Source organism: Lithobates pipiens, unplaced genomic scaffold (genome assembly GCF_037356315.1).
Source record: "Lithobates pipiens isolate NorthernLeopardFrog02 unplaced genomic scaffold, aLitPip1_a1.2 Scaffold_14, whole genome shotgun sequence".
In the NCBI taxonomy this organism is placed as follows: Eukaryota; Metazoa; Chordata; class Amphibia; order Anura; family Ranidae; genus Lithobates; species Lithobates pipiens.
This window is the reverse complement of record NW_027507728.1, coordinates 2,355,876-2,382,749: the sequence shown is the minus strand read 5'-3', so window position 1 is coordinate 2,382,749 and position 26,874 is coordinate 2,355,876. Positions and strand designations below refer to the sequence as shown.

The following is a 26,874-nucleotide window of genomic DNA, read 5'->3' as shown; positions in this document are numbered from 1 at the left end:
ACACAATTGTGAATAAAGTATGGGTTTATGAGATTTGCAAATCATTAAATTCTAGAATTATGTAGATTTTACTCAGCATCGCAACCTTTTGGGAATTGGGGTTGTAAATGCATTTTTTTTTGCTTTTCATAAATTATTTTTTAACAACATGCAATGCACCATTGAATTTGCTAGAACATTTGACTACTCTGGAAGGTGTCAGGAATAAGAAATATGCTATAGACCAGCCTTTCTCAACCTTTTCAACACAGAGGAACCCTTGAAATAGTTCTCCGGTCTCGGGGAACCCCCTGCTAAAAATTTGAAATCTAACACTCATGATACATTAGTGTGATGGTGAGTGGGAAGAACGGTCCTTACACTTGTGGTCATTGGGAAGAATTACCCACTTACAGATAAAAGGATCAATGGTGTCAGTGGGAACTTTTTCGAGAGGCAGAAATTGCCCAATGCTGAAGGAACCCCTAGCAACCTCTGGAGGAACCCTGGTCGAGAATCACTGCTATAGACAGTCACTTGAGTAATAGTTCTGAGTATATTGGCGCTGCTGACATCTCATCCAAGATGGTAGTGCCCAGCATTTGTCTTGGAGATTTTGGATGTACTTACATGAGCACATTTTATGGGTAAATTTATGTAGAAATCAATGGTCTTATGACGCGGTCTCTTTAAAAAAAAAAAACATGGTCTAAAGCAGTGTTTCCTCCAAAGGTTGCTAGGGTGAGCAATTAGCAATTTCTGCTTCTCAGATAAGTTCCCACTGACACTGATGATCTTTATAGCCATCTGTAAGGGACTAATTCTTTCCAATGACCACAAGTGTGAGGAGCAATCTTCACACTAATGTACCAAGAGTTGTAGATTAGTCATTTTTAGCAGGGGGTCCCCTGAGGCCAGAAAGTTAATTCAAGGTGGAAAAGCTTGGATTTTCGACTGCGCCACAGTCAGGGACTCCTAATTCCAACTATGTATGTCCGTGGAATGACTAGGAATTCTAGGCCTCATACTATATTTTTCATTGATAAATGACATAAGATTTTGGAGAAATTTAGGAGGCATCAGTGGAATTCTAAATGGGAAACAGGTGCCAAATAAATAATTTTTGGTAAAATGACCAACTTGATGGTATGTATCTTGCCAATCTAACAAATATTATGTTTTCACTAGGAAAGCTAATTAAGCGTAATAAATTAATTAAAGGTGTCATTCTTTTCAATGAAGCAACTGTGATCCCACAGCACACAGAGAAAGTTGTGACTTTGTTAGAAAGTAAATGTTATCACTTATCCAAAGAAATAAATGCATGTGTGGATGTTAAAGGGACCCAGTTCAGCGAGAAGGCTCTCTAAATGATCGTACATAGGTAGGACACCAAGGGTGGATTAGTCATTTTATTAGAAAAGAATTCCAAAAAACATTTGAAAAACAAATAGCTAAAAGGATTGCAGATTGGAAGGATTGAAAAAAAGGAGTGCAAATTATGTAGCAAAAGTTGGTTCCTGCTGAAAAATAAGAGGCAGAAATAAAATGTAAATAAAAGGATGAGGAATAGTCATAGAAGTATGAAGTACTTCTGAATAGATCATGCAAGACGTTGCCAAAAATGAATTTGCAGCTTCCTCCTCATAGCACACATTTAAAAGTTCATTTCATTTTCTATCAGTGGAGCTAATCTTCAACAAACACAAGAAATGGCCAACATCTGTATTACTGCTGATACTCAGAATAAATATAAATCGCAGACGGAGCTGTAAAAAAAATTTAACTACGGAGAGATTAGCCGTAAGGGGCGCACATAAACCGAAACTGCAGATTATGCCACAAGAGGATCTACAGAGTGAATGCAAGATTATTGGTAGAGGAGATTGTAATACAGTATTCTCTATAGGGGAGACGTATTCCTTCACATGGTTTACTATGTGTGTCCAGGTCTGCCTACATGAAGATTTAACGTTACATTGCCTGTTAGCCCTTGTACACACGGTCGGACATTCCGACAACCAAATCCGTTGGATTTTGTCCGAAACTGTTGCATACACACGGTCGGACGAAGTTGTCGGAAAATCTGATGGTTCAGAACGTGATGACGTTATTTCGTTACAACGGGACTACCATCAGGCTAGTAGCCAATAGCTTTGATGTAGGAATTTGATCTGAGCATGCGTGGCACTTTGTCCGATCGGAATTCTCTACACATGAACGGAGTATGTCCGATCGGAGCATTTTGTCTGAAAATGTTACCAACAAGTTGGAAAACTTGGTCCGTCGGATACTCCGACGGAAACAGTCCGATGGAGACCACACACAGTCGGAATATCCGACAAAATGGTCCGATCAGACACATTCCGTCGGAATCTCCGACCGTGTGTACAAGGGCTAACAAACTGGGCAGGAGAGTTTAAAGCTGATCTCCAGGCAGATTTAGACACAAAATAATGCAGCGCTGTATTTAAGAATACGCCAAATGTATTTTTTTATATGCAAGAAGTTGAAGTACCTGAATGTAACCTGGTATCCATCTCTTGCAATCCCTGTACAGCAGTGCTCAGAGTGGGGGAAAGAAAAAGCAGCACAAGGAGGAAATTGGGTGGGCTGCAGTGCAAAGAACATGCTGATAGGAACAGTGAGTAGAGTGACAGAGATATAAGCTGGTCAGTCTGCTACTACCCTTTGCACTGTCCATTCACAGGCTGGGGGAGGGACAAGTCCTGTGCGTGTTACTTAACTACAGCAGAGAAAAAACAGCTATGCTGCCCTTCCAGACAGGGCTGTGCTTTCTAGCAGGGCTGTGTGGGTCTTAGGGCTGGCTGGATAGCATTTACCTAGAGTTCAGTTTTAAGAGAAATTTGTTTTAAGGAGTTGATCATTTGTTGAAATAATAAGACAGTTCAGCATCTAGGTGCAGGACAAACTCCACCCACTCCATAGACAAGCAGGGACCTGTAGGTCAGACCACCTCGGACTGATACCAACCTCCAACTCTGATGCCATACCTGTCAAATATAACCTCTGTAAGCAGTGAGTAAAAAGAACACTAATACTGTATATAAAAAAGTTTATCTTCTCTAAAAACATCATTGTGAATCTTCTGCCATACGACTGTCACTGCCGTATAACGAGGAGCTGCTGAAGGATCCGCCAATGTGGAAGGAAGACAAACATACGAGCAACCATTTCTGTCAGGCCAATATTTAGGTGAGCATGTCTTGTGTGCAAATGTGCCAATTTCAGGGAAAGGATTTAAAAGCCAACAACATCTGCTGCCTCCCACTTCGATGTAGAGAAATATTTATTCTGTGCTTCCTACGTGACTTTGTCAGATTGCTAAACAAAGAGGGCCGAGCATGCCAAGCGGCAGGAGCAAAGATATACAAATAAAATGCATAAACGAATGCGTTTTCCTCTGTAATAAATAATTGAGAACTGCAAGAGTAGATCCCACCCCACCCACCATCCCAGAACTCACAGACCCAGCAATGGGTCAATAAAGGGCAGTTGGGGCTGTGAAGATGAGAGTCTTCAGGAGAAATCTGGGCCAAATAAGAAGGAACGCAGCCAGAGATTGTTTACAAGCAATGAATAATGCAGACACACATTATATTCTGCCGCTGTTTCAGCAGCATCGACTTATTTCATGCTTATCATTCCGCCGGAGTAACCCGACATTGTAGAGGTATTTGTACGTTATCTGCAGAGAGCCGCCATCTGATGGAGAGATAAAGACTCTGGAACGCGCCGCTGATCATCCAATTTCACCGACATGTTCCACTCCAGAAGAGAGGTGAGGAATGGAGAGACCGGACATTTCAGGCGCTTGCCTATAATGTCGTAACACAGGCTGGATCAGCCATCATCAAAGGTGAATTAGGTCCAAAAGTCCTTCCAGAAACCTTAAATGGATGGTGATGAAAAGAGTAGGCCAGCCTACTGGCCAGATGTACCATCACCGGTACATGCAAAAGATCAACAGAGGGTGGGCTTGGTGCACCATGACCAACCCCCGATATGTAGGAGTGACGCACCATCACTAGTATGTGAGCCACATTACTCTGAATTTACTTCCAATGTATTAATAAGAGGGACATCCGTTAAACTGCCCATACACTTGGTCATTGCCTGAGCTAGGTTAGTTAAAGAATATGTAAACCCTACATTTCATATTCCTGGTATGTTTCTATTGTACCATGTACTTCTATAAGAAAAGTAACCTGTTCTTTTTGGATTGCTTCCTTTGTGGTGAAATCCCTGGTGTTCCTGCTGGTCCCTCTGCTTTACTATTAAAAACTGACTACACTAAGCAAGAGAACATATTGTGGTCGGTTCTCTAGCTATACTAGGAACTCACTCTGCTCTCCTTCAATGATCAGACTTGTCCTGACACCCCTCTCCCCCCACAGACATTTACTGGGCAGATTGGTGTACTGCTGTTTCTACTCCTCCAGCTCTTATGAAGCTGAGAACAGAGGGTATGTGATCACTTATAAAAAAAAGGGGGAAAAAAAGGAGTTTATATGTTGTTATATCTATACACAAATGTTTTGCCTTTCATTTCAATTTTAAAACAGAATGGGTTGTTTTACACAGTGAAGGTTTACAATCTCTTTAAGGCTAAATTGTTAAATTTAATATGTTGGTAGTATTTTATGGTTTGAAAAGCTGCCTGTAGTTCTTGAAATGTCCCAAAGTCCCCATATACTAAGTCACACATGTATACACCTGTGAAAGCACCACAGAGCTGGTCAAACAAGTTTCACAGCCGATCCATTTAGATCAGGGGTGCCCAACCAGTGGCCCAGGGGCCACATATGGCCCGCGGAGCCCTTTGATGTGGCCCGCGACCTCCTGCTCTGGGATGGCTGGTTGGCAATTTCAGAGCATCAGTGTTGTGAATGAAGGTGGCGGTAGGGGACACAAGCGGCTGCGGAGCAGAAAGGCATAAGGCATTGCTTCCTGTGAAGGGCTGCCTCCTGTCACAAGCGGAGTGATACCAAATACACTCTGCCTGGGACAGCAACAGTCAGTGATACCTGAATGGAAGACTATTATTATAGGTACACTTATTACTAAAATAACAATGTATATCAGGGCATCTCTGTTCTTCAGAGCTTACCGAGCTGCTTTCAATCTGATTTGCAGGTGCAGCGTAGTGCACCTGCAGGTTACCTGCACTGAGCCATAGACTTCTGTTATTACCTGCCGGTTTGGTGCGCTTTCAGGAAGTGCCCTTCACCTGCAGGATATAATAGAAACCAATGGCCAAGTGCAGCTAACCCGCAGAAAAGCCACAGGTTCACTGTGCTGTGGTAAACCCCAGTGCATCAGCTTGAAAGCAGGCTTAGCCCTTTTACACACGGTCGGAGAATCCGTCGGAATGTGTCCTATCGGACCGTGTCGTCGGATAATCCGACTGTGTGTGGTATGCATCGGACTGATTCCGTCGGAATATCCGTCGAACCCAATTTTCCAACATGTTGGAAATATTTTCCGACAAACTGGTTCGATAGGACATACTCCGATCATGTGTAGCGAATTTTGATCGGACCAAGTGCCACGCATGCTCAGATCAAATTCCTACATCAAAGCTATTGGCTACTAGCCTGAATGTAGTCCCATCGTAACGAAATTACGCCATCACCTTCTGAAAGATCGGATTTTTCGACAACTTAGTCCGACCGTGTGTATGCAACAGTTTCGGACAAGATCCGACGGAGAAAATCCGACGGATTTGGTTGTCGAAATCTCCGACCGTGTGTACAGGGGCTTAGACACCTTTCACACAATCGATCCAACCCAATTAGACTGTCTATTCGTCTCTATGGAGCAGCAGATGTAAACAAACTACTGTCTGTTTACACCCGGCTACCTCCAATCTGATCCGCAAAAAAAAAAAAAAAAAAAAAAAAAAACAGAAGGGGATCCGTTCCCTTCCGTCTGAGCAGATCGGATCGGAGGGCCCATAGAGTGGAGTGGGATGTGTCATTGTCCACTCTGCATAAGCAGAGTCTGCTCATTGTTGCCCGCGACCAGTTATTAAGTCACTTAATTGGCACTCACTCTTCAAAAGGTTGGCCGCCCCTGATTTAGATCAATAGAGAGGACACTCCACCAGACCACAAACTCCTTCTAGAATCTGCACTCAGAAGAGAGAGAAACTTAAAATGTTTCTACATTCACCCAATATCTTCGCTTCTAAAGCTTCTACAGTGGTCCAATAAGCAGCAAAGCCCAAAGCAATCAATCCATTGGCATTAATGTAGAATTAACTAATGCAGCTGGGAGATAAGGCGTATGGACAAATGGCACTGCGCCAATCTACTTTACATTGCGAAAACTGGCAGCCATCGACCACAATGATGAGCTGAAGGAATAGGATGTACATTACCGGTCTCCCGGGAGTTTCATTATACAGGAACGAGTATCAAGAAAACACTCATATTGACAGAACAGAGGAATCGCATATGATTGGAGGACGAGGTCATTTATCATCCACTTAATTGTCACAGAAAACTGCCACAAATTCCACAGAGACAAAGCAGGATACAGCCAGTAAATGAAGGCATAACAGTATGGCTTCACGGTAAAACACTACACCGTGGCACAATGGCAGAGTTATCAAAGAGACAAAAAAAAATAAGATCTTAGGGTCCTTTCACACGGGGCGGATCAGTTCTGATCCGCCCCGTGGATGTCCGTTTGCTCAGCGGGGATCACTCCGCTGATCCCCGCTGAGCAGGGAGATGACAGGTCTGTCTCCGCACACTGTGCAGGGACGGACCTGTCACAGCGCCGCTCTCCCCTATGGGAGATCGGATGACGACGGACCGCAGTGCCCGTCGTCACCCGATCCGATCCGCAGACGGATGGAAAAATAGCTTTTTCCTCCGTCACACTTTTTCGGATCGGAGCGGGTCGGATGTCAGCGGACATGTCACCGCTGACATCCGACGCTCCATAGAGCTCTATGGAGCACCCGTTCAGGTCCGCCTGAAAAACTGACAGGCGGGCCTGAACGGGACGTTAGTGTGAAAGGGGCCTTATCGGTTTCACATTGGTCCTTAGAGCATATTTATTAAAGAGGGACTCCGCGTTTTTTTTTTTTTTTAAAGCCAGCAGCTACAAATACTGCAGCTGCTGACTTTTAAAATAGTGACACTTACCCGCCCAGCGCGGCCGCGATGTCGGCACCCGAAGCCGATCTCTCGATCGTCTCTCGGGTGCTGCCGCCGCCATCTTGGGTATGGGAATTAGGAAGTGGAGCCTTTCAGCTTAATTTCCCGGTTCCCTACTGCGCATGCGTGAGTCACGCTGCGCAATAAGGATGGACCCGCTGCCTCTGGGATCTTTGTGTTTCCCAGCGGGCAGCGGGGGACTTTCGGAAAGGGGCATAATCTGCGCCCCTTTCCGCAGAGAGCTATCCCGGAAGTGGGTGCAGATACCTGTACTGTACAGGTATCTGCACCCCCTCCCCCCTGAAAGGTGCCAATTGTGGCGCCGGAGGGGGGAGGATTCCAATGAGCGGAAGGTCCACTTTAGGGTGGACCTCCGCTTTAAGTAACACATGGTTTGCAAATATAATTGGCTGTTTTTTTTCTTTTCCAATACTTAAAGCGTGAGTCTGCCGGAACTCCGCGTTTTTTTTTTTTTTTTAAAGTCAGCAGCTACAAATACTGCAGCTGCTGACTTTTAAAATAGTGACACTTACCTGTCCAGCGCGCCCGCGATGTCGGCACCCGAAGCCGATCTCTAGATCGACACTCGAGTGCTGCCGCCGCCATCTTGGGTATGGGAATCAGGAAATGGAGCCTTTCGGCTTCATTTCCCGGTTCCCTACTGCGCATGCGCGAGCCGCGCTGCGCAATGAGGACGGTTCCCGCTGCCTCTGGGATCTGTGTGTTTCCCAGCAGGCAGCGGGGCACTTGCGGAAGGGGGCGGGCACTTGCGGAAAGGGGCGTAATGTACGCCCCTTTTCCGCAGAGCGCTAGCCCGGAAGTGGGTGCAGTTACCTGGATTATCCAGGTAACTGCACCCCCCTCCCCCCTGAAAGGTGCCAATTGTGGCGCCGGAGGGGGGGAGGAATCCGATGAGTGGAAGGTCCATTTTAGGATGGACCTCCGCTTTAATGGTATAAAAGACATCCCATTCAACTCTTGGCACCAAAAGGGTCACACATCCAAAAATTCACTATGGTGGATCTTTTCACACTCCACCGTGGCACATATTTTAAAAAAGCACGGATGCCCGCATTGTCCTGCCCTCCACCAGTGGTACAAAATCCAAGATAACAAGACCCAGAATTGCATTACCCTAAACACTTTATTATATTTTTATTTAATAACAGGGTGGATTTGATTGAAATCAAACTCGATTTAAATCACATTTTTTAAAGAGCACCTGCCATCTCTGTCCCAGAGCGGCTCCTCCTCTGACCCGCTGTTGGCTCACCGACAGTCCTACTCACTTTAATGGGACGGCTGATGATGCGGTGGTGACACAACAAGGTGAGGGACGTGGCGGCAGCAGGTGAGTGGATGCCCGCTAACAGGCGCTGCCATGATGGATCTGAAATGACAGGAGCTCTTCAAACGTAAGGACTTAGTCTTGCTGGTAGCTAGAATCTTTAATATTTGAAAACAAAATGAGTAGAATAAAAAGCTGTCAGGTTAGTAAAACCGCAAGTTTTCTATTGAAAGCCTGTGGCGTGCAAAACACACTCGGTGCATAAAAAATGTGCACACACATAAAGAGTGACACAAAAAAGTGCAGACGGGTACGCAAGCCCTCTAAAATCAGAGGGCCTTGTCCTGAATCCCCTGGGGCGTTAGGCTCCTGACAGGGACAAGAACACTTAAAACTTGGTCTTCCTGGCCGAAACCTGTCAGACCCCGTTCTTTGGAAGGTCTGCCGAGACAGACCCACCCAAATACTAGATGAGGCTCCCCCGAAGGGAGACCCCAACGGTAAGGAAGAGGGCGAACTAATCCAGAAGGCCATGTCCACCCCCTCTCCAGACTTTCAGGACAGGCCCTGGGACCTGTGACCCTACTCATCACAGCAGCAATATCAGAACCAATTCAATCATACAGTTTGTAGTGTACATCGATTTGCAAAACAATGGGATAAAGGAATGTTCTTGAACTTTGTTTTAGCTCATGGTTACTGTGAAATTGTGTGAATGCATCAATGCAATGTTATCTCAGCTTGCAGAGCTTGGATTCATTGAATGAGTTTACCAAAAATGTTAATATTACAGAATGTAAAGACTCATGCTACATAACTAAGCTCTATTTCATGCAGAATAAATTATTAATGTATCTTAAATAGAAAATTATCTTTAGATAGATTTTTACTCCAAAAGTATTTTATTACAATATATATATATATATATTTTTTTTTTTTTTAATCATTGATTTTTATCCACCTTGTATATTGATGATTTGCCACTGGTTTCTATGGCAGAGCTGCTCACTCATCACCAAACATTTACAGGAAAAGATTTTAGCCTAACACCCTCATTGGTATACACTGGCATTGGTCATGCACAACCGATGCGATAAAACAGAATAGCAAATGAGAGCAAATTTAAGCAGAATTTGACCTGACTTCAAATTTGTGTGCTCTGATTAGAACATGGATCCATATAAAACCAGGAGATAAGGAAAGTGAATTTTTTTTTTTTTTTTTTACCAGAAGATTCACCCAAAAATAAGCAGATATGGTCTGTGTATAATCAGTGAATCCTTCCCAGGTAAACACAACAATACATAAGGAAGGACACCGATCTGCCAGACGTTTCATCAGCATAAAACAGAAAATGCTCAAACTGTGCAATACAGTAACTAAATACTTTGCCATTTTACAGAGCCCACAGATGTTAGATGTGGTTGGATCAGACAACAGACAAGCCTGGCTAGGCAGGAAATGTTCAGCTTTGCTCCTCTGTTTCGTGGCTGTTTCAGGTCTAGTGCTGGTCTTCACAAATGCAAATAAACATACTGGCCATTCATATGTGCACGAGGAGCGTCCAGATGTAATATTGGTCCACTCATCTGTCACACGACTCAGGGAGTGATGGCATAACTCCTTTTAGCATCTGACACCAGCTGACACCTTGTTTCATAGTTAGTAAGGTTGAATAAAGACACCAGTCCATCCAGTTCAACCTGAGTGAGTGTCTACAATTTTCCCTATCCCTGTACATTGCACATTCACATTGGTCCCTACCCTCAAGGAGCCCACAATTCAAGGGCCTGATTCATATACTAGGGCCAATTTTAGACAGAAGCCAATTAACCTACCTGCATGTCTTTGGATTGTGGGAGGAAACCGGAGTACCCGGAGGAAACCCACGCAGGCACAGGGAGAACATGCAAACTCCTGGCAGGTAGTGTCGTGGTTGGGATTTGAACCAGTGACCCTTCTTACTGCTAGGTGAGAGTGCTAACCACTACACCACTGTGCTGCGCGAATTTGCATTGGATTTCAGGACTGTCTGCAGCAGAGGCAGAAGCTGCAAGGAAGTGCTGGTAAGTCGAGTATAATTGGGGTGGGGGGGGCATTTACAATGGCATTTCCCTAATCACTGCACTGGCAACATGACAGTGTTTTTTTTGTTTTTTTTCACAGATTATGAATTTATCATTACTCCTCTGGTAGTGGACAGGCCGACCCTACTCCTTTCTTGTTAGCCGATGAGCAATGATATATGGATCCAGCAGGCGATTCTATACCCTATCCCATATCTTCTCTCCTCCCCTTTTCCTTCACGATTAGTTGTAGATCCTGAGACCCGACTCACTTCCTGTTCGACTAGGAGGAGAAGCAACAGCCCCGGCCCTTCCCTGGGCAAACTGTAGCAAGGAGCAGCATCGGCCTCCTAAGGTAAGGCCACTGATTGCTGCCGTCTCTGTGCGCGGGGGGTTGGGTGTGCACTGATTGCTGCCGTCTCCCACGCAGGGAGGGGGCACTGATCACTGCCATCCTTCTCCTGCAGGGGGGGGGGGCATGTCTGTTTGCCCCAACCCACCAGTGCCACTGGGTCTGACAATGGAACCCTGAATCTTTACTACCTTGGCCCCTGTTGGGAGACCCCCCAGGAAATTCAAGGAACATGTCCTCAGGTCTGTTTGCGCCCCCCCAAAAACATTGAGCACCAGTGGCCACTGGGTCTGACAATGGAACCCTGAATCTTTACTACCTTGGCCCCTGTTGGGAGACCCCCCAGGCAATTCAAGGAACATGTCCTCAGGTCTGTTTGCCCCCCCCCCCCCCAAAACATTGAGAACCAGTGGCCACTGGGTCTGACAATGGAACCCTGATTCTTTACTACCTTGGCCCCTGTTGGGAGACCCCCCAGGCAATTCAAGGAACATGTCCTCAGGTCTGTTTGCCCCCCCCCCCCCCCAAAAAAAAACATTGAGCACCAGTGGCCACTGGGTCTGACAATGGAACTCTGAATCTTTACTACCTTGGCCCCTGTTGGGAGACCCCCAGGCAATTCAAGGAACATGTCCTCAGGTCTGTTTGCCCCCCCCCCCCCCAAAACATTGAGAACCAGTGGCCACTGGGTCTGACAATGGAACCCTGAATCTTTACTACCTTGGCCCCTGTTGGGAGACCCCCCAGGCAATTCAAGGAACATGTCCTCAGGTCTGTTTGCCCCCCCCCCAAAACATTGAGCACCCGTGGCCACTGGGTCTGACAATGGAACCCTGATTCTTTACTACCTTGGCCCCTGTTGGGAGACCCCCGAGGCAATTCAAGGAACATGTCCTCAGGTCTGTTTGCCCCCCCCCCCCCAAAAAAAAAACATTGAGCACCAGTGGCCACTGGGTCTGACAATGGAACTCTGAATCTTTACTACCTTGGCCCCTGTTGGGAGACCCCCAGGCAATTCAAGGAACATGTCCTCAGTGGATGGATTAATACTGCAGCAGGTCAATGCTCTGAACAAAGTTACTAACCAAACATGAGAATTATTTTTAAGTGATTTCAGATTCTGAAGAAGACACAAATACTGAAGACATAATAAAAAAAATCACCAAGCTGCATGCAAGGAAATAAAATGGACCAGAACTCAAAAAGTGAAGCTTGCAATGTTCATTTCGAGAAACCTAGAAATGTTAATTGTGCCTATCTAGTACCCTGAAAAATGCACCATTTGGCTTAAATTCCACGTGAAAAGATGGCAGCACATTGCCTGGTACAGAGATGTCAACACTGGAAGAAGCTGAGAAGGGTGATCAAGTAACATTACATTTCACGCACTACTACATAAAGTGGGCGTGACTAGAGGTGTGGCCAACATAATAAAGGAATATGTGTTCTTTTTATAAATGAGTTTTAAAAAATTCTATTAAATTCAAGATACCTGACAAATTGAATGCTGCAGCAGCCAAGCTGCACCAAATCTGCAGCCCCAGCCTTCAGACTCAAATGCCCAGAGTAAACCCATCGATTTAAACAATTTTCAAAAAAAGGCATGCCGGGAAGGCTAACTGCACATTGGCTGTGCTCTCAACCAAACTGTCAAACCATCCAATGGCTGGTGTCATAACGGATCACATGTGCAGCACCGTGGCAGCTGAAGATTAAACAGAGGCAAAGATGGCAGCTTCCGTGGATGAAAACGATAGGGGAGTTTACTTCCACTTTAAGCCAGAAGAGGGGAATGCAATAGGGAAAAAGTTATCATTTGTATATTTGAAAGGCCATTTCCAGGGCAGGAAGGGAAACATTCTCCCCTGCAGTGAGCCCAAGCTGCCCCTACAATGCAAGGGTTAAATGTTTGTTTAGGTTTAGAGGGCCAAAAAGGCTTTGTTACTTACCTGATCCTCCACTCCTCCGGCAGCTGGCATCCTCCTCTTCCACCTTATGCAGTGGGATGTCCCTCGGAGTCCTCACATCCAATGCAGAGCTTATGGGATCTGCACTGGACATGATGATATCAGAGGACCTGCAACCTGCAGAGCATAGGCTGCAGGGACCAGTCTTACACCCGGGAGGAAGCCTGCCGGAGCCAAGGATTGGGTACGTAAAAGTGCTTTTTGTACCTCCCCTATACTAAACCTTTAACCCCTGCAGTGGTGGGACAGCCCTACTGCAAGGGAAGATATTTCCTTTCCCTTGTGTTTAGCTTTAAAGCTGAAGAAAAAAAAAGTCCCTTCTGTTTTAGTTACATCACTTACAGTACCTGTATTGAAGATGTTGTGCAGGCAGCTGAGCCCTAGAGAAATCTTCACTACCGGGATGCCCGTAGGGATGCCACGTCTCTGAACCTCCAGTACTGCAAAGGTTTATAGCTTTGGTTCTTTAGAACAGCAGTACAGGTGGTCCTACAGGAGACGTCCCCTCCTCCACCACCGATAAAAGTTCTTTCATTGATTACACTGCTTGTAACACAAGGAGCAGCAGCAGATACATAGAGGGGCATTTCATTTTCATTGTGGGATTTTTTCCCCCCTTTCCTCCTCTCCTGTACATCTCATCCCTCCATCCTCTCTTTGTAGTATATTAACACCTCCCTTGTCCCTAGCCTTAAGCCCCCCCTTTTTTATCCTCCCCCTGTATGTGACCTATACATTAATCCCTTCACCTTCTCCTTCCTCTGTGCTTGATTTGTACATTTAGGCGGGATTCACACCTATGGCATTTTTAATGTTTTTTTGCATTTTGCAGATTTGCACTACAGAACGTGTTCCATAGGAAACCATAGGAAACCATGGTGAATGGACTGTAGTGCAGATCTGCAAAAAAAAAAAAAAAAAAAAAAAAAAAAACACCATAAATGCATAGGTGTGAATCCAGCCTTATAATGAAGATGAATCTAGTGCACCACTACCAAGCTGTATGTTTTAAAGACTAAGTTCACCTTAACTACAAAATAATAAATGTACATATTTTTGCATGTGAAAAAAGTTTTTTTTTTTTTTTTTTTTACACAGGAGCCTGCAAAGTATCGCACCTGTGATCAGTGGATTGCAGATGCGATGTCAGGCTCCTGCACACTTTCCTTCCAGTTTTCTGCACGTAGCTCTTTATGGGCTCTCAGATTGAAAGCTGGAAGAAGAGTGGATGGACTACAAGCGCACTCCCAGTCCATTGAGGACTACAAGCTGTCCAATGCAGTGGTAGACTGGACTTATAGTTCATTCTGTCACAGAGCAGGGCTCGCCTGCTGTCACAAGGAAGGAGGGGGGGGGGGCTCAGTGGAGTTCTTGGGACATGTTACAACTTACACCCTAAATACAGGTGTAACATACAACATGTTTAAAAGGGGAACCACTTCAACACCACCATCTTTCTTTACTTCCAAAAAGTTGTGGCAAATGCGAGATCAACTTGAAGTGTCTACTTCCCAAAAAGGGGCATTTTTTAATTGAAATTACCGTTTTATTCAACATTGTTTGTATTTTTTCCGTAAAGTGGTCCTAAAGGTAGGTGTTTTTTATCTTAAAGTGGTTGTAAATCCTTACAACCAACTTTGACCTACAGGTAAGCCTAGATTAAGGCTTACCTGTAGGTCCAAAAAATATCTCCTAAACCTACACGGTTTAGGTGATATTTGCCGAAAGACAGGCATCGCTGCCTATGCAGTTAGCGGTGATATGCCGCGAGTGGCGGCTCCCGTGCGCATGCGCGGGAGTGACGTCATCGCGGCTCCGATGAATAACAGCGCCGGAGCAGCGAGACCCACCAAGAAGATGGACGTTCCGGACTACAGGGGACAGCGGTGACTTCGCTGGCTCCTGTGTCAGGTAAGTGACACATAATGGACTACTATGCGATGCATAGATAGTCCATTATGCTTTACCTTTGCAGGGAATCAAAGAGGAAGTAAACCCATCAGGGTTTACTTCCTCTTTAATGCATTCTATGCATTAAGATGAAAAAAAAAAAAATGTCTGTGTGCAGCAGCCCCCCTAATACTTACCCAAGCCCCATCTTGATACAACGATGTTGCAAAAGAGCCTCGGCTGTCCAAGGACTCTCCTTCCTCATTGGCTGAGACAGCAGCGGGCACCATTGGCTCCCGTTATTGTCAAAGTCAGTGAGCCAATGAGGAGGGAGAGGGGGCGGAGCCGAGTCACAGCACTGTGTCCAAATGGAGACACAGAGCAGCGGCTTGGCTCGGGTGCCCCCATAGCAAGCTGCTTGCTATGGGGACACTCAGCAGGAGGGAGGGACCAGGATCGCCAGCAGGGGACCTGACAAGAGGGGGATCTGGGCTGCTCTGTGCAAAACCACTGCACAGAGCAGGTAATTATAAGATGTTTGTTACTTTTAAACAACAAAAAACAAGACTTTAATATCACATTAAAAACCACTTTATTACAGGTTATTGGACACCACCAATATACAGTGCTTTCTGTCTCAGGGAATGATATAAAATGAATTTGGGTACAGTGTTGAAAAATTTGCAGGGAAACTGAAAAATGTCCTTGTAATGAATGGTACATATAGCTTAAAGAGTAACTCCACTTTTGTTTAAAAAAAAAAAAAAATTCTCCCATGGGTGATCTATGTATGTATATTGCAAGTATTTTTTGTTATTCTGAAGAAATAGCTGTTTGTTTGTCTGGGTCTATGTTCAAAATGAATGTGAATGAGAGAATAATCAATCAGCTTGCAGGGTTCTAATGAGGAAAGTGGCAGGGTACTTTTTGGACATTATTTCCCTTTGGGAGTATCTCACCAAAAAATAGCTTTTTTGTTGCAGGTGATCCCCAAAATTTGACATGTATCTTAGTGCAGACTTCTGAGAAAACCAGTAATCTAATCACACAAGCGGGGGGGGGTTTATACTCCATCTTTGTACAGAACTCCAGGTACCATATTTATAGCATTGAATTTTTCAGAAGATGACAGCATTGCAGATTGAAAAGGAGAAAGGTAATTTTTAATAACATTTAATTACAATATGACTTGTGTAGCAATTATACGATGCTATATTATTTTTTTATTTGCTATTTTTTGCCCACAAAAGTGGAGTTACCCTTTAAAAACAGAACTGGTACCTTAAAAAAAACTAAAAGGTGAGTGAGGTTTTGTATCAGAAGAGAGTTAAAAATACAGCCAATTAAATATCTATAACTCTAGTTTTTTTTTTTTTTTTTTGGCTCAACTAGATGAACTTGTGTCTTATTTCAACCGGACTAACTATGTACCATACAGACTAGTACTCAAGTGGTTAAGGTAAAGGAATAAATCACATTCGATACGTATTTCGGGTACTCATTGTTCCCATATTATCTTTCACTATCATCTGTGAAATATGCAGCCAGCAGGCCCAATTCAAAGTTCAAACATGGCGGTCCAAACCTTAGAGAAATACTTTGGGTAATGTACATGTCAGAATCAAACACAGATATCAATGTACTCTCACATTGAAGAATAATTCCACCATGCTGGTGAGGGGTCCATTCATTTAAAACAGTTCAGGACCCAAAGGAAAATGTAACCGACATTGCTTGGGAGTCATGCTAATCCTCTGGCTTTCTTATAGTGAGTGAGTGAGTCACTTGTATAGCGCTACCTATGCGAACTGTAACGCCTCAGGGCGCTTTCTTGCCACCAGAGTCCATCTGCGGCTTTGCGTGGTCCTTTTACCCCGTAAGGTCCTGACACGCTTGCAAACACATACAACATTGACATACACATATTAAGGCCAATTTTTTTAGACAAGGTCTAATTAACCTACCAGCATGTCTTTGGAGTGTGGGAGGAAACCGGAGTACCCGGAGGAAACCCACACAGGCACAGGGAGAACATGCAAACTTCAGGCAGATGGTGTTGTGGTCGGGATTTGAACCAGCGACCCTATTGCTGCTAGGTGAAAGTGCTAACCACTACACCACTGTGCTGCTAGCCTTGGTAATGCAGAAAGAAATGTGTGCATTACCAATTCCGAAGTTCATTAATGTGTCAAAGATTCTCAAAGATTCTCAAAGATCAGCATGACACGCAGGGAACTCCGGGCAGATGGTGTTGTGGTCGGGATTTGAACCAGCGACCCTATTGCTGCTAGGTGAAAGTGCTAACCACTACACCACTGTGCTGCGAGCCTTGGTGATGCAGAAAGAAATGTGTGCATTACCAATTCCGAAGTTCATTAATGTGTCAAAGATTCTCAAAGATCAGCATGACAAGCAGGGAACTAACATTTTCAGAGGGAGGTCGGCAAATGGCGACCTCTGTATATCTCCCACGACAGCTAGGTGAATCCACAGATAAAAAACATGTATTGGTGTGCGGCACCTGCCAATAGACCTATAAGTTCATGTTCATCTTCCTGCGATCTCGCACGTGTTGCTGTATGGCTACATAACACAATGAGTGACAACTCTTGGCTGTGATTCTGCAGATTAGACTTACCGCTTGCCCCCCCGTCCGAAATATTAATTACATTGCCACAACGACACCGTGGACACCTACCCTCTCTAGGTCTTCCCTTCCTTCAGCCCATGAACATTACATAGCAGTCACTCCCCCTATAAGCCCTTGTACACGCGGTCGGACATTCCGATGGAAAATGTCCGATCGGACCATGTTGTCAGATAATCCGACTGTGTGTGGGCTTCATCTGACTGTTTCCGTCGGAATATCCGACCGACAAAGTTTTAGAGCTGGCCTTTTAAAATTTTCCGACAACATGATCCGATCGGACAGTTTGTAGAGAATTCCGATCGGACAAAGTGCCACGAATGCTCGGATCAAATTCCTAGACCAAAGCTATTGGCTACTAGCCTGAACGTAGTCATGTTGTAACGGGAAAAAAAACGTCATCACGTTCCGAAGGATCGGATTTTCCGACAAATTTGTCCGGACGTGTGTATGCAACACCAGTTTCCGACAAAATCCAACAGATTTTGTTATCGGAATGTCCGACCGTGTGTACAAGGACTAAGACCCATTTCAGCTTTCACAACCTACAGCATCTCATTTTAATGACAGATTTAAAGTGACGTTATAGTTGCTGTGGCAGGGCTGATAACAGCAGACACAGGGCTAGTTGCTGTTGGTTACTGTATGTATACCAAAGAGACCTGCTATTCTCCGGAGGATTTAACACTTTGTGCTAGTCAGCAGCAGTAGGCTGGCTCCTGGACCATGCGTTGCCTTTGTAGAGCTGTCTTTGGTTAGCTGGAGCTGCTATTCATGCCAACACCACCCTGTCCTCTTGTTCATATGAATATTCAACATGTAAACCAGCAACATAGAGCTGCTTCGTTACGCCACAACCGACTACCTGGCAGCTGACCGGACCTCTGATTAGAAATGCGCAGGTGACAGAAAGCGTGATCGTAAGGACATTAATACAGCTTGTGGGGGAGATGGGGATTTATAATTCCAATATTCTGGCTCCAGTACTACATAGATGGGTTACACAGAATATTTAATTTGATAAGAACAGCAATGACTGCAATATGTGGTAACTCATAGCAACCAGAACTTACCTTACCAATGTCATAACACATGACAAGCAGTCACTATGGTTTACAACATATTGCTGATACTATTAAATGAAACAGCGAAATGAAAAGTCAGTCTGTTATTTTGAACAGAAAAGTAGAACAAAAACCGTAGCATGAAATGACCACATATGACAGAGGGGAGATCCAAGTCAGAAGTGAACAGGTTAATGACTCTAATGACTGTCCCAGGAAATCCACAATGACATATCTCACCATCGCACTCCATAAAAGCAGCACAGAGCGTGGCGACCCAAAAGTAACCAATCTGCAATAACGTTTTCACCGACCTGAATATAGTATACACAGGGCCATCTTTAATATTGATTGGACCCTGGGCAAAAATTTTCTTGGGGGCCCCCCCCCCATTCAATTTCACTCTCCACCTGCTCTGAGACATACAATAAATAGCAGCTGGACTTAAAATCAGTTTCCTGTATCAGATCAGGCAGCAATTGTGATTGGTTGCCAGTGGTTACAGAATATAATTACTGCTTACTGACTGGTTGCTAGAGGTTACAGCATACATTTTGGCTCATTGATTAGTTGCTAGAGGTTACAGCAAATGATTTCTGCTTGCTAACTGGTTGCTACAGATTACTGTACAATATTACTGCTCACTCATTGGTTGTTAGAGGTTACAGCACATCATCTCCTCAATGCAGGGGTGCATGATATACATATGCTGCCTTTATTTACATATCAATGCCAAAAGCCACAGCTATTTACTTATGAATGCCACCACTATTTACATATCAATGTCTGTTATTTACATGTAAACACAGGGTCTGCAGGTGAGAGTCACCTGTACACAACAATAAGGCAGAGCTGGGCAGCATCAGTAGCAGCACTTCACATTGAGATATCAGGACACAGCACAGGACTAAAACTTCAAGGGACAAGGGAATTTAAAATGGGATAGTTGGCAAGTATGAGGCAGCTGATTTTGGACCCCACAACAATGACAGGGCTCCAGTGCAGCTGCCCCTTTTGCCCTGCCTTAAAAACGGCCCTGAGTATACAGATATATGACCAGATGCTATGGGATGCTGCCCTACTGAATGAGCTCACTAGGCTTCATGTCTGGCTCTTCTCTGTAAATCACCAACATAGCAAATTCTCCGCTTGTCCGCAGAGCTGACAATCCACACCAAATCACGCCAACATAACATAACACGGGACAACTGCAGAGAATTAGAGCCCAGAAGAAACACAACGCTGAGATTAACGTTTTTAAATTTCAGAGCAATAAAATCTTGTAAATTGACCAACAGAAAGATATAGCAAGTATCAGTAACAAAAAAAAAAAAAAAAAAAAAAAAAAAACAACAACAAATGTTTCATCATTTCCATTAAATCTCAAAAATGCAGAGAACTAAACATTGGCCCTCCAGCTGCTGCAATAAGACACAACGGCATTTTAGCACACGCAATTCATTTAACACCACATTTGAGTTTTTTTTTTCTACAGAAAGTTAAAATCAGATTTCCCCAGACTAAAAATCAATGTTCTCTTAGCCCTTGTACACACGGGTCGGAGATTTTGACAACCAAATCCGTCGGATTTTGTACGACGGATTTTGCCCGAAACTGTTGCATACACACGGTCGGACTAAGTTGTCGAAAAAAACGATCATTCAGAACGCGATGACGTAATTTCGTTACGACGGGACTACGTTCAGGCTAGTAGCCAATAGCTTTGATGTAGGAATTTGATCTGAGCATGCGTGGCACTTGGTCCGATCAAAATTCTCTACACATGATCGGAGTATGTCCGATCGAACCAGTTGGTCGGAAAATATTTCCAACAAGTTGGAAAATTGGGTCCGACGGATATTCCGACAGAATCAGTCCGATGCATACCACACACAGTCGGATTATCCGACAACGCGGTCCGATAGGACACATTCCGGACGGATTCTCCGACCGTGTGTACAAGGGCTTTGAGGTGTAATAACTCTCAGGGTAACTTCCCTGGAAGTCTGATGGGAATTCTCCTCCAGACTTGGAAGTTTTGGGTCACCTCCTGACCATGCTTAGGGCAGCAAGCAAGATACCTGTCTGACAGCACTGGATACATTTAGGTTTGAGATTCCTGTACATCGCCAATCTGTCACCCCCTCCCACCCCTGAAAAGTTGGCGTCACACAGATGACATTTACAGTTATTCTATGGGGGTGGGGGGGGGGGGGAGCAGTTACATGGGCCGTGACTGTCGGCTTGTACAGGTAATGGTGACGGGGTAACGGGATGCTCAGAGAAAAAGGATTGGCGTGGACCTCAGCCACATATACTGCCACTTCTCTGTCACCCCCCCACCAGCCACAGATGCGGGCAGCAGGTGACAGGAACTGATACAATGTGACAAGCTATTGAAGGAAATATGTCTCCCCTACGCAGTTACATTGTTTTCATTCACACAAGGAAGAATCCATCACCTTACCGATCATTGTCAACGCTTCGGAAGCCTGGGATGATGTGACGGAAGCTGCTGTTGCGGTCGAGCTTCGGTTGGCTCTTTGTCCGTTTGATGGAGCCTTTAAGGCGACGGCTGAGAAAGCCCTGGGGGGGGGGGGGATGAAAAAAAAGGGGTGGCACGTTAGACAGAACAGAGAGTCACCTTTCCCTTCCCCAGTTTTAAATTTCTATTAGACAGGGCTGCGTACTGTGAACTCCGAGGCAGGGGAAGGGATGCTGTGTATGTTGTCAGGGTAGCACACAAGCATCCATCTCACATCTGCTGCTCCCGGAGTCTGCGAAAGGGCCGGCAACGTCACCACGAGACCTCCCCGAGCCTCTGTTACCATGGCAACCGTCCGCTCACTCCGAAATACTGTCAGACAAGCCAAGGCTGGCAATACTGCACGGCTCGTTCACAGATCAACAGCTCAATCAAGCCCTCTCAGTAAACCCGAGAAAAATGGCGGATTTGCGGGTGTTCCGCCATCTTCCCGAATCACACGTACCGAGGCTGCGGACAAAACCAGGAGCCTAAAAATGACCAGACGTATCCTGCTAGTCTCTGACCCCCCTACTAGAAAAGCAATCGCTGGAAGATGATCAGTTGTGAGGGGTAACAGCATTGCTATTCTTTGCACTAATTTTACTAAAGCAAATCCTTGGGGTTAAAACAACACGAGAAATGTAGTCGCCCGTAGCAACCGATTTCAAGCGGTCATTGATTCAGTACAGGAAAACAACTACGGGAATGATGCGGTCGGTTGCTACAGGCAACACAAACATTTCCTGCAAGCTTTGTATATGGCTTGGTAAAGCAAGCGACAGTCAACCCCCCAAAAGTAACATTTTAGCCACAGAAGGAAACTGGTAAGTTAAACCCCCACCAGTCCTTTATATCCCCTCCTTTCCAGTGCTCCCATCTCTACAGTCTCCATATGCATAACAAACAAGACAAAACTTCACTAGAAATCCGAATACGCCCTTATAATGGAAATTGGGCATAGGCAGGAACCTCCAGAGTTCCAGGTACAAGACGGCAAGGGGTGGGGGGGGGGGGCACTCAAATACCACACAACTATTTAGAACTGAATCATGAATTGAGGGTAGAAGGTAGGGCTGCAACTAACGATTATTTTCATAATCGATTAGTTGGCCGATTATTATTTCGATTAATTGATTAATCGGTTACTAACCTTTAAAATATTAAAATTAAAAAAAAATTTTTTGCTGCGATTTGCATTTTTACATTTTTATGGGCCAATTTGTTGTTGGGCAGATTAACCACTTACAGACCGGACCATTTTGCTGGTCAAAGACCAGACCACTTTTTGCGATTCGGCACTGCGTCGCTTTAACTGACAATTGCGCGGTCGTGCGACGTGGCTCCCAAGCAAAATTGATGTCCTTTTTTTCCCACAAATAGAGCTTTCTTTTGGTGGTATTTGATCACCCCTGTGGTTTTTATTTTTTGCGCTATAAACAAAAATAGAGCGACAATTTTGAAAAAAACGCATTATTTTTTACTTTTTGTTATAATAAATATCCCCCAAAAATCTATAAAAAAACATTTTTTTCCCTCAGTTTAGGCCGATACGTATTCTTCTACATATTTTTGGTAAAAAAAAATCGCAATAAGCGATTATTGATTGGTTTGCGCAAAAGTTATAGCGTTTACAAAATAGGGATTGTTTTATAGCATTTTTATTAATAATTTTTTATTATTTTTTTTTTTACTAGTAATGGCGGCGATCAGCGATTTTTATTGTGACTGCGACATTATGGCAGACACATCGGACATTTTTGACACAGTTTTGGGACCATTGTCATTTATACAGCAATCACTGCTATATGCCAGTGAAGGGGTTAACCAGTGGGTGGCAGTGTAGGGGTTAAGTGTTCCTAGGGGTGTGTTACTAACTTTGGGGGGGTTGGGCTTTCATTTAGTGAACACTGATCTCTGCTCCAATCACATGGAGCAGAGATCAGCGTCACTAGTTGCTAGGCAGAATGGAGAAATGCTGTTTACACGGCATTTCCTCCATTCGGCAGCTCCGTGAGACGATCGCGGGGATGCCCGCGGCGATTGAGTCCGCGGGTCCCGCAACCGGACTCACGGGGGTCCCGACCAGCGTGGGAGCGCGCCGCCGCCGGCGCGCTACCGATGGCAGGGCGGCATTGAATATTGGACGTACCTGTACGCCAATATGCCTGCCCGTGCCATTCTGTCGACGTACATCGTCGTGCGCGGGTCGGGAAGTGGTTAAAAAAACACAAATTGCCGCAAAGAAGCATTATTACATGCTTTTCTGCAGCTTCTCCATTGAAGTATATGGACCCAAAAAAAAAAAAAAAAAATAGCACTGTTTTGCCTTAAAAAAAAAAAGTCCTTGTATTTTCCAAATACGCAGCGGCTGAAAAAAATCATGGATGTGAACGTGTCCCATAGGAAACCATGTAAATGAACTGTAGTGCGTTTCTGCAAAAAGCACCAAAAAACACAGAGGTGTGACCCAGGCCTGAGATGTTTAGTAAGATAATGGGGGTTAAAAAAAAACTAAAATTAGTACAAAAAGAGCAAATAATCACTACTGTAAGGGGTTCATTTTTTTACTATGGGACAGTGAAAGTAATATTTACAGTAGCAATTTGTTCTTTTTGTACTATAAAGGGCTAATTTTAGTTTTTTTTAACCCCATTATATTAGTGGGCGATTAATCGATTATGAAAATAGTAATCGATTAATTTCATAATCGATTAGTTGTTTCGGCCCTAGTAGAAGGACACTTGTGAAGAAAAAGGTGACATAAGAGACTACAAGGGAGGAAACAGGCTTGAATATAGAGGGGGGGGGGGGGCTCGGTTCTTGTAGCAGTTTACCTTCTAGGAGAGCACACTGCGACTAGGGGGAACATGAGATGTTTATCAGAATACAGAGCAATCCCATCGAGAAAACGTATATCTGATCAATACCCTAAACAGACTCGTAAACTCGGTTCACACTGACGCAACCTGAAAGTCATGCAGCTTTGCCAGGCGACGTCAATGCGACTTTTGTAGCAACTTCAGGGAATGCCTGTGTAATCTTCCTGTAATGTTGGATCCAAATCACATCAATTAACCACTTTCAGCCCCGGACCATTTTGCTGGCTTAAGACCCGACCACTTTTTGCGATTCGGCACTGCGTCGCTTTAACTGACAATTGCGCGGTCGTGCGACGTGGCTCCCAAACAAAAATTGACGTCCTTTTTTTCCCACAAATAGAGCTTTCTTTTGGTGGTATTTGATCACCTCTGTGGTTTTTATTTTTTTTGCGCTATAAACAAAAATAGAGGGACAATTTTTGAAAAAAAAAAAACGCATTATTTTTTACTTTTTGTTATAATAAATATCCCCCAAAAATATATAAAAAAAACTTTTTTTTTCCCTCAGTTTAGGCCGATACGTATTCCTCTACATATTTTTGGTAAAAAAATCGCAATAAGTGATTATTGATCGGTTTGCGCAAAAGTTATAGCGTTTACAAAATAGAGGATAGTTTTATGGCATTTTTTTTTACTAGTAATGGCGGCGATCGGCGATTTTTATTGTGACTGCGACATTATGGCGGACATTTTTGACACATTTTTGGGACCATTGTCATTTATACAGCAATCAGTGCTATACAAATGCAGTGATTCTTGTGTAAATGACACTGGCAGTGAAGGGGTTAACCAGTGGGTGGCAGTGTAGGGGGTTAAGTGTTCCTAGGGGCGTGTTACTAACTGTGGGGGGCTGGGCTTTGTGTTAGTGAACACTGATCTCTGCTCCAATCACATGGAGCAGAGATCAGCGTCACTTGTTCCTAGGCAGAACTGGGAGATGCTGTTTACAACGGCATTTCCCTGTTGAGCCGCGGCGATCGAGTCCGCGGGACCCGCGACTGGACTCACGGGGGTCCCGACCGGCACGTGAGCGTGCCGCTTGCGATGGCAGGGCGGCAAATTTAAAGGGACGTACAGGTACACCCATTTGCCTGCCTGTGCCATTCTGCCGACGTACATCGGCGTGCGCCGGTCGGGAAGTGGTTAAGGTGAGGATCCGACTTGGAGGTGACTTCCACAAGTCTATAGGCATCAGTTGGATAGAAGTCGCCTTGAAGTAGTACAGGAAACTTTTCTAAAGTCGGAGTGACTTCAGTAGTACTAATTAAGACCGCTCTCATTGACTAAAATGGGATTTCACATGTCGGATCCCAAGTGGCGGCAGTGTGAAGCAAGCTTTAAGGGGTTAATTTACTAAACGCAAATAGACTGTGCACTTTGCAAAGTGCAGTTGTACTGATTGGATAGTGCCTCCTTCTATTATATAATTTTAGTAAATGTAAAGGAGATTGTACAATCAGATTGTATAGTGTATGGCCACCTCCTTAGTTGCTTCAATGTACATGTGTCAAAAGTGTACCATGTGACATGCCAAATATTAACAATGTGATAATAAACCGCGATCTTCATACAGCGCCAGAAGTAACAAAAATAAATTGCATAAAAAATATCTCATGAAAAAATAATAGATAAAGATATATGCAAATGTGAGATAAATAAATCCAAGTCTAGATTATAACGTCCAAACCATGCAATGCTAGCAAAACCAAAATCAAAGTCTTTGGTAATTATAAAGTGCTCAGTGACTTCCTATTGTAGTGAACACAGGAAAATATCCAGGTGACTTTCGGTGCTCCCCCTTGTGGTTCCCCACTCACCAGCTGCAGGGGTATTAAGCATGCAAGGAGGGTTGGTGCCCAGATGATGTTATACTATCATATCATATTCTTTTTTAAGAAATCTGCAAAAATGTCAACAATTTTGTGTTTTTCTGTCAACATGGGGTGCTATGTGTACATTAATGAGGGAAAAAAAAAGAACTTAAATGATTTTAGCAAATGGCTGCAATATAAACAAAGTGTGAAAAATTTAAGGGAGTCTGAATACTTTCCATCCCCCACTGTATTCCTGAACTTTGTTTTATCTCACGGTTATTGTGAAATTGTGTGAATACATCAATGCAGTGCATGTTATCTCAGCTTGCAGAGCTTGGATTCATTGACTGAGTTTACCAAAAATGTAAATATTGCAAAATATACAGCCTCATGCTACATAACTAAACTCCATTTAATGCAGAATAAACAAAATTATGAATGTATCCTAATAAGAAAACTATCTTTAGATGGATTTTTACTCTAAAAGCATTTTATTAAAATAAATTTAATAAAAATAAAAAATCGATTTAAATAAAAAAAAAATCTGATTTTTTTTTTTTTTTTTTTTACAAAAAATTCATTGATTTTTATCCACCCCATTTTGGATAGACCCTGGTATCATGGAGAGAAGGGCTACTTCAGGACATTCTGGCTATTGTTCGGTTTTTAACTATGGGGTTGATTTAGAAAAACTAGATCGTGAAAAATCTGGTGCAGCTGCATGACAGCCAATCAGCTTCTAATTCCAGCTTGTTCAATTAAGCTTTAACAATAAAACATGGAAGCTGATTGATTGAGCAGAGCTGCACCAGATCTTACACTTTCCAACTCTTTACCACGTGATTAGCTGTGTCCAATCACAGCTGATCACACTGTAAACACATTTGCCGGATATCGGCAGAGAGTGGATAACCAGTAAGTGTAAAAGGGGACATCTGCACTGATAATGAGTGCAGACCCAACAGTGCTGCCAATCAGTAGTGCCAATCAGTGCTGCCTATCAGTGCGGCCACTCAGTGGCCATCAGTGCTGCCTTTCCGTGGCCATCAGTGCTGCCTATCCGTGGCCATCAGTGCTGCCCATCCGTGGCCATCAGTGCTGCCCATCCGTGGCCATCAGTGCTGCCCATCCGTGGCCATCAGTGCTGCCCATCCGTGGCCATCAGTGCTGCCCATCCGTGGCCATCAGTGCTGCCCATCCGTGGCCATCAG

The 26,874-nt window shown here is 44.2% G+C and overlaps 1 protein-coding gene across 11 annotated transcripts in view; it reads right to left on the bottom strand.

Moving 5' to 3' along the window:
• The window catches only part of DAB2IP (DAB2 interacting protein), a 673,590-nt gene that overhangs the window by 340,215 nt on the left and 306,501 nt on the right, over positions 1-26,874 (bottom strand). For 8 of the 11 annotated variants that reach the window (XM_077479176.1, XM_077479177.1, XM_077479175.1 and 5 more), the window contains exon 3: positions 20,911-21,029. The exons of 2 other annotated variants lie outside the window; for them this stretch is intronic. In XM_077479176.1, the coding sequence (XP_077335302.1) occupies positions 20,911-21,029 (119 nt within the window). Of the gene's footprint in view, positions 1-20,910; positions 21,030-21,133; positions 21,271-26,874 lie in introns of those variants that run through there. One more of the 11 variants, XM_077479174.1, reaches the window with a different exon arrangement.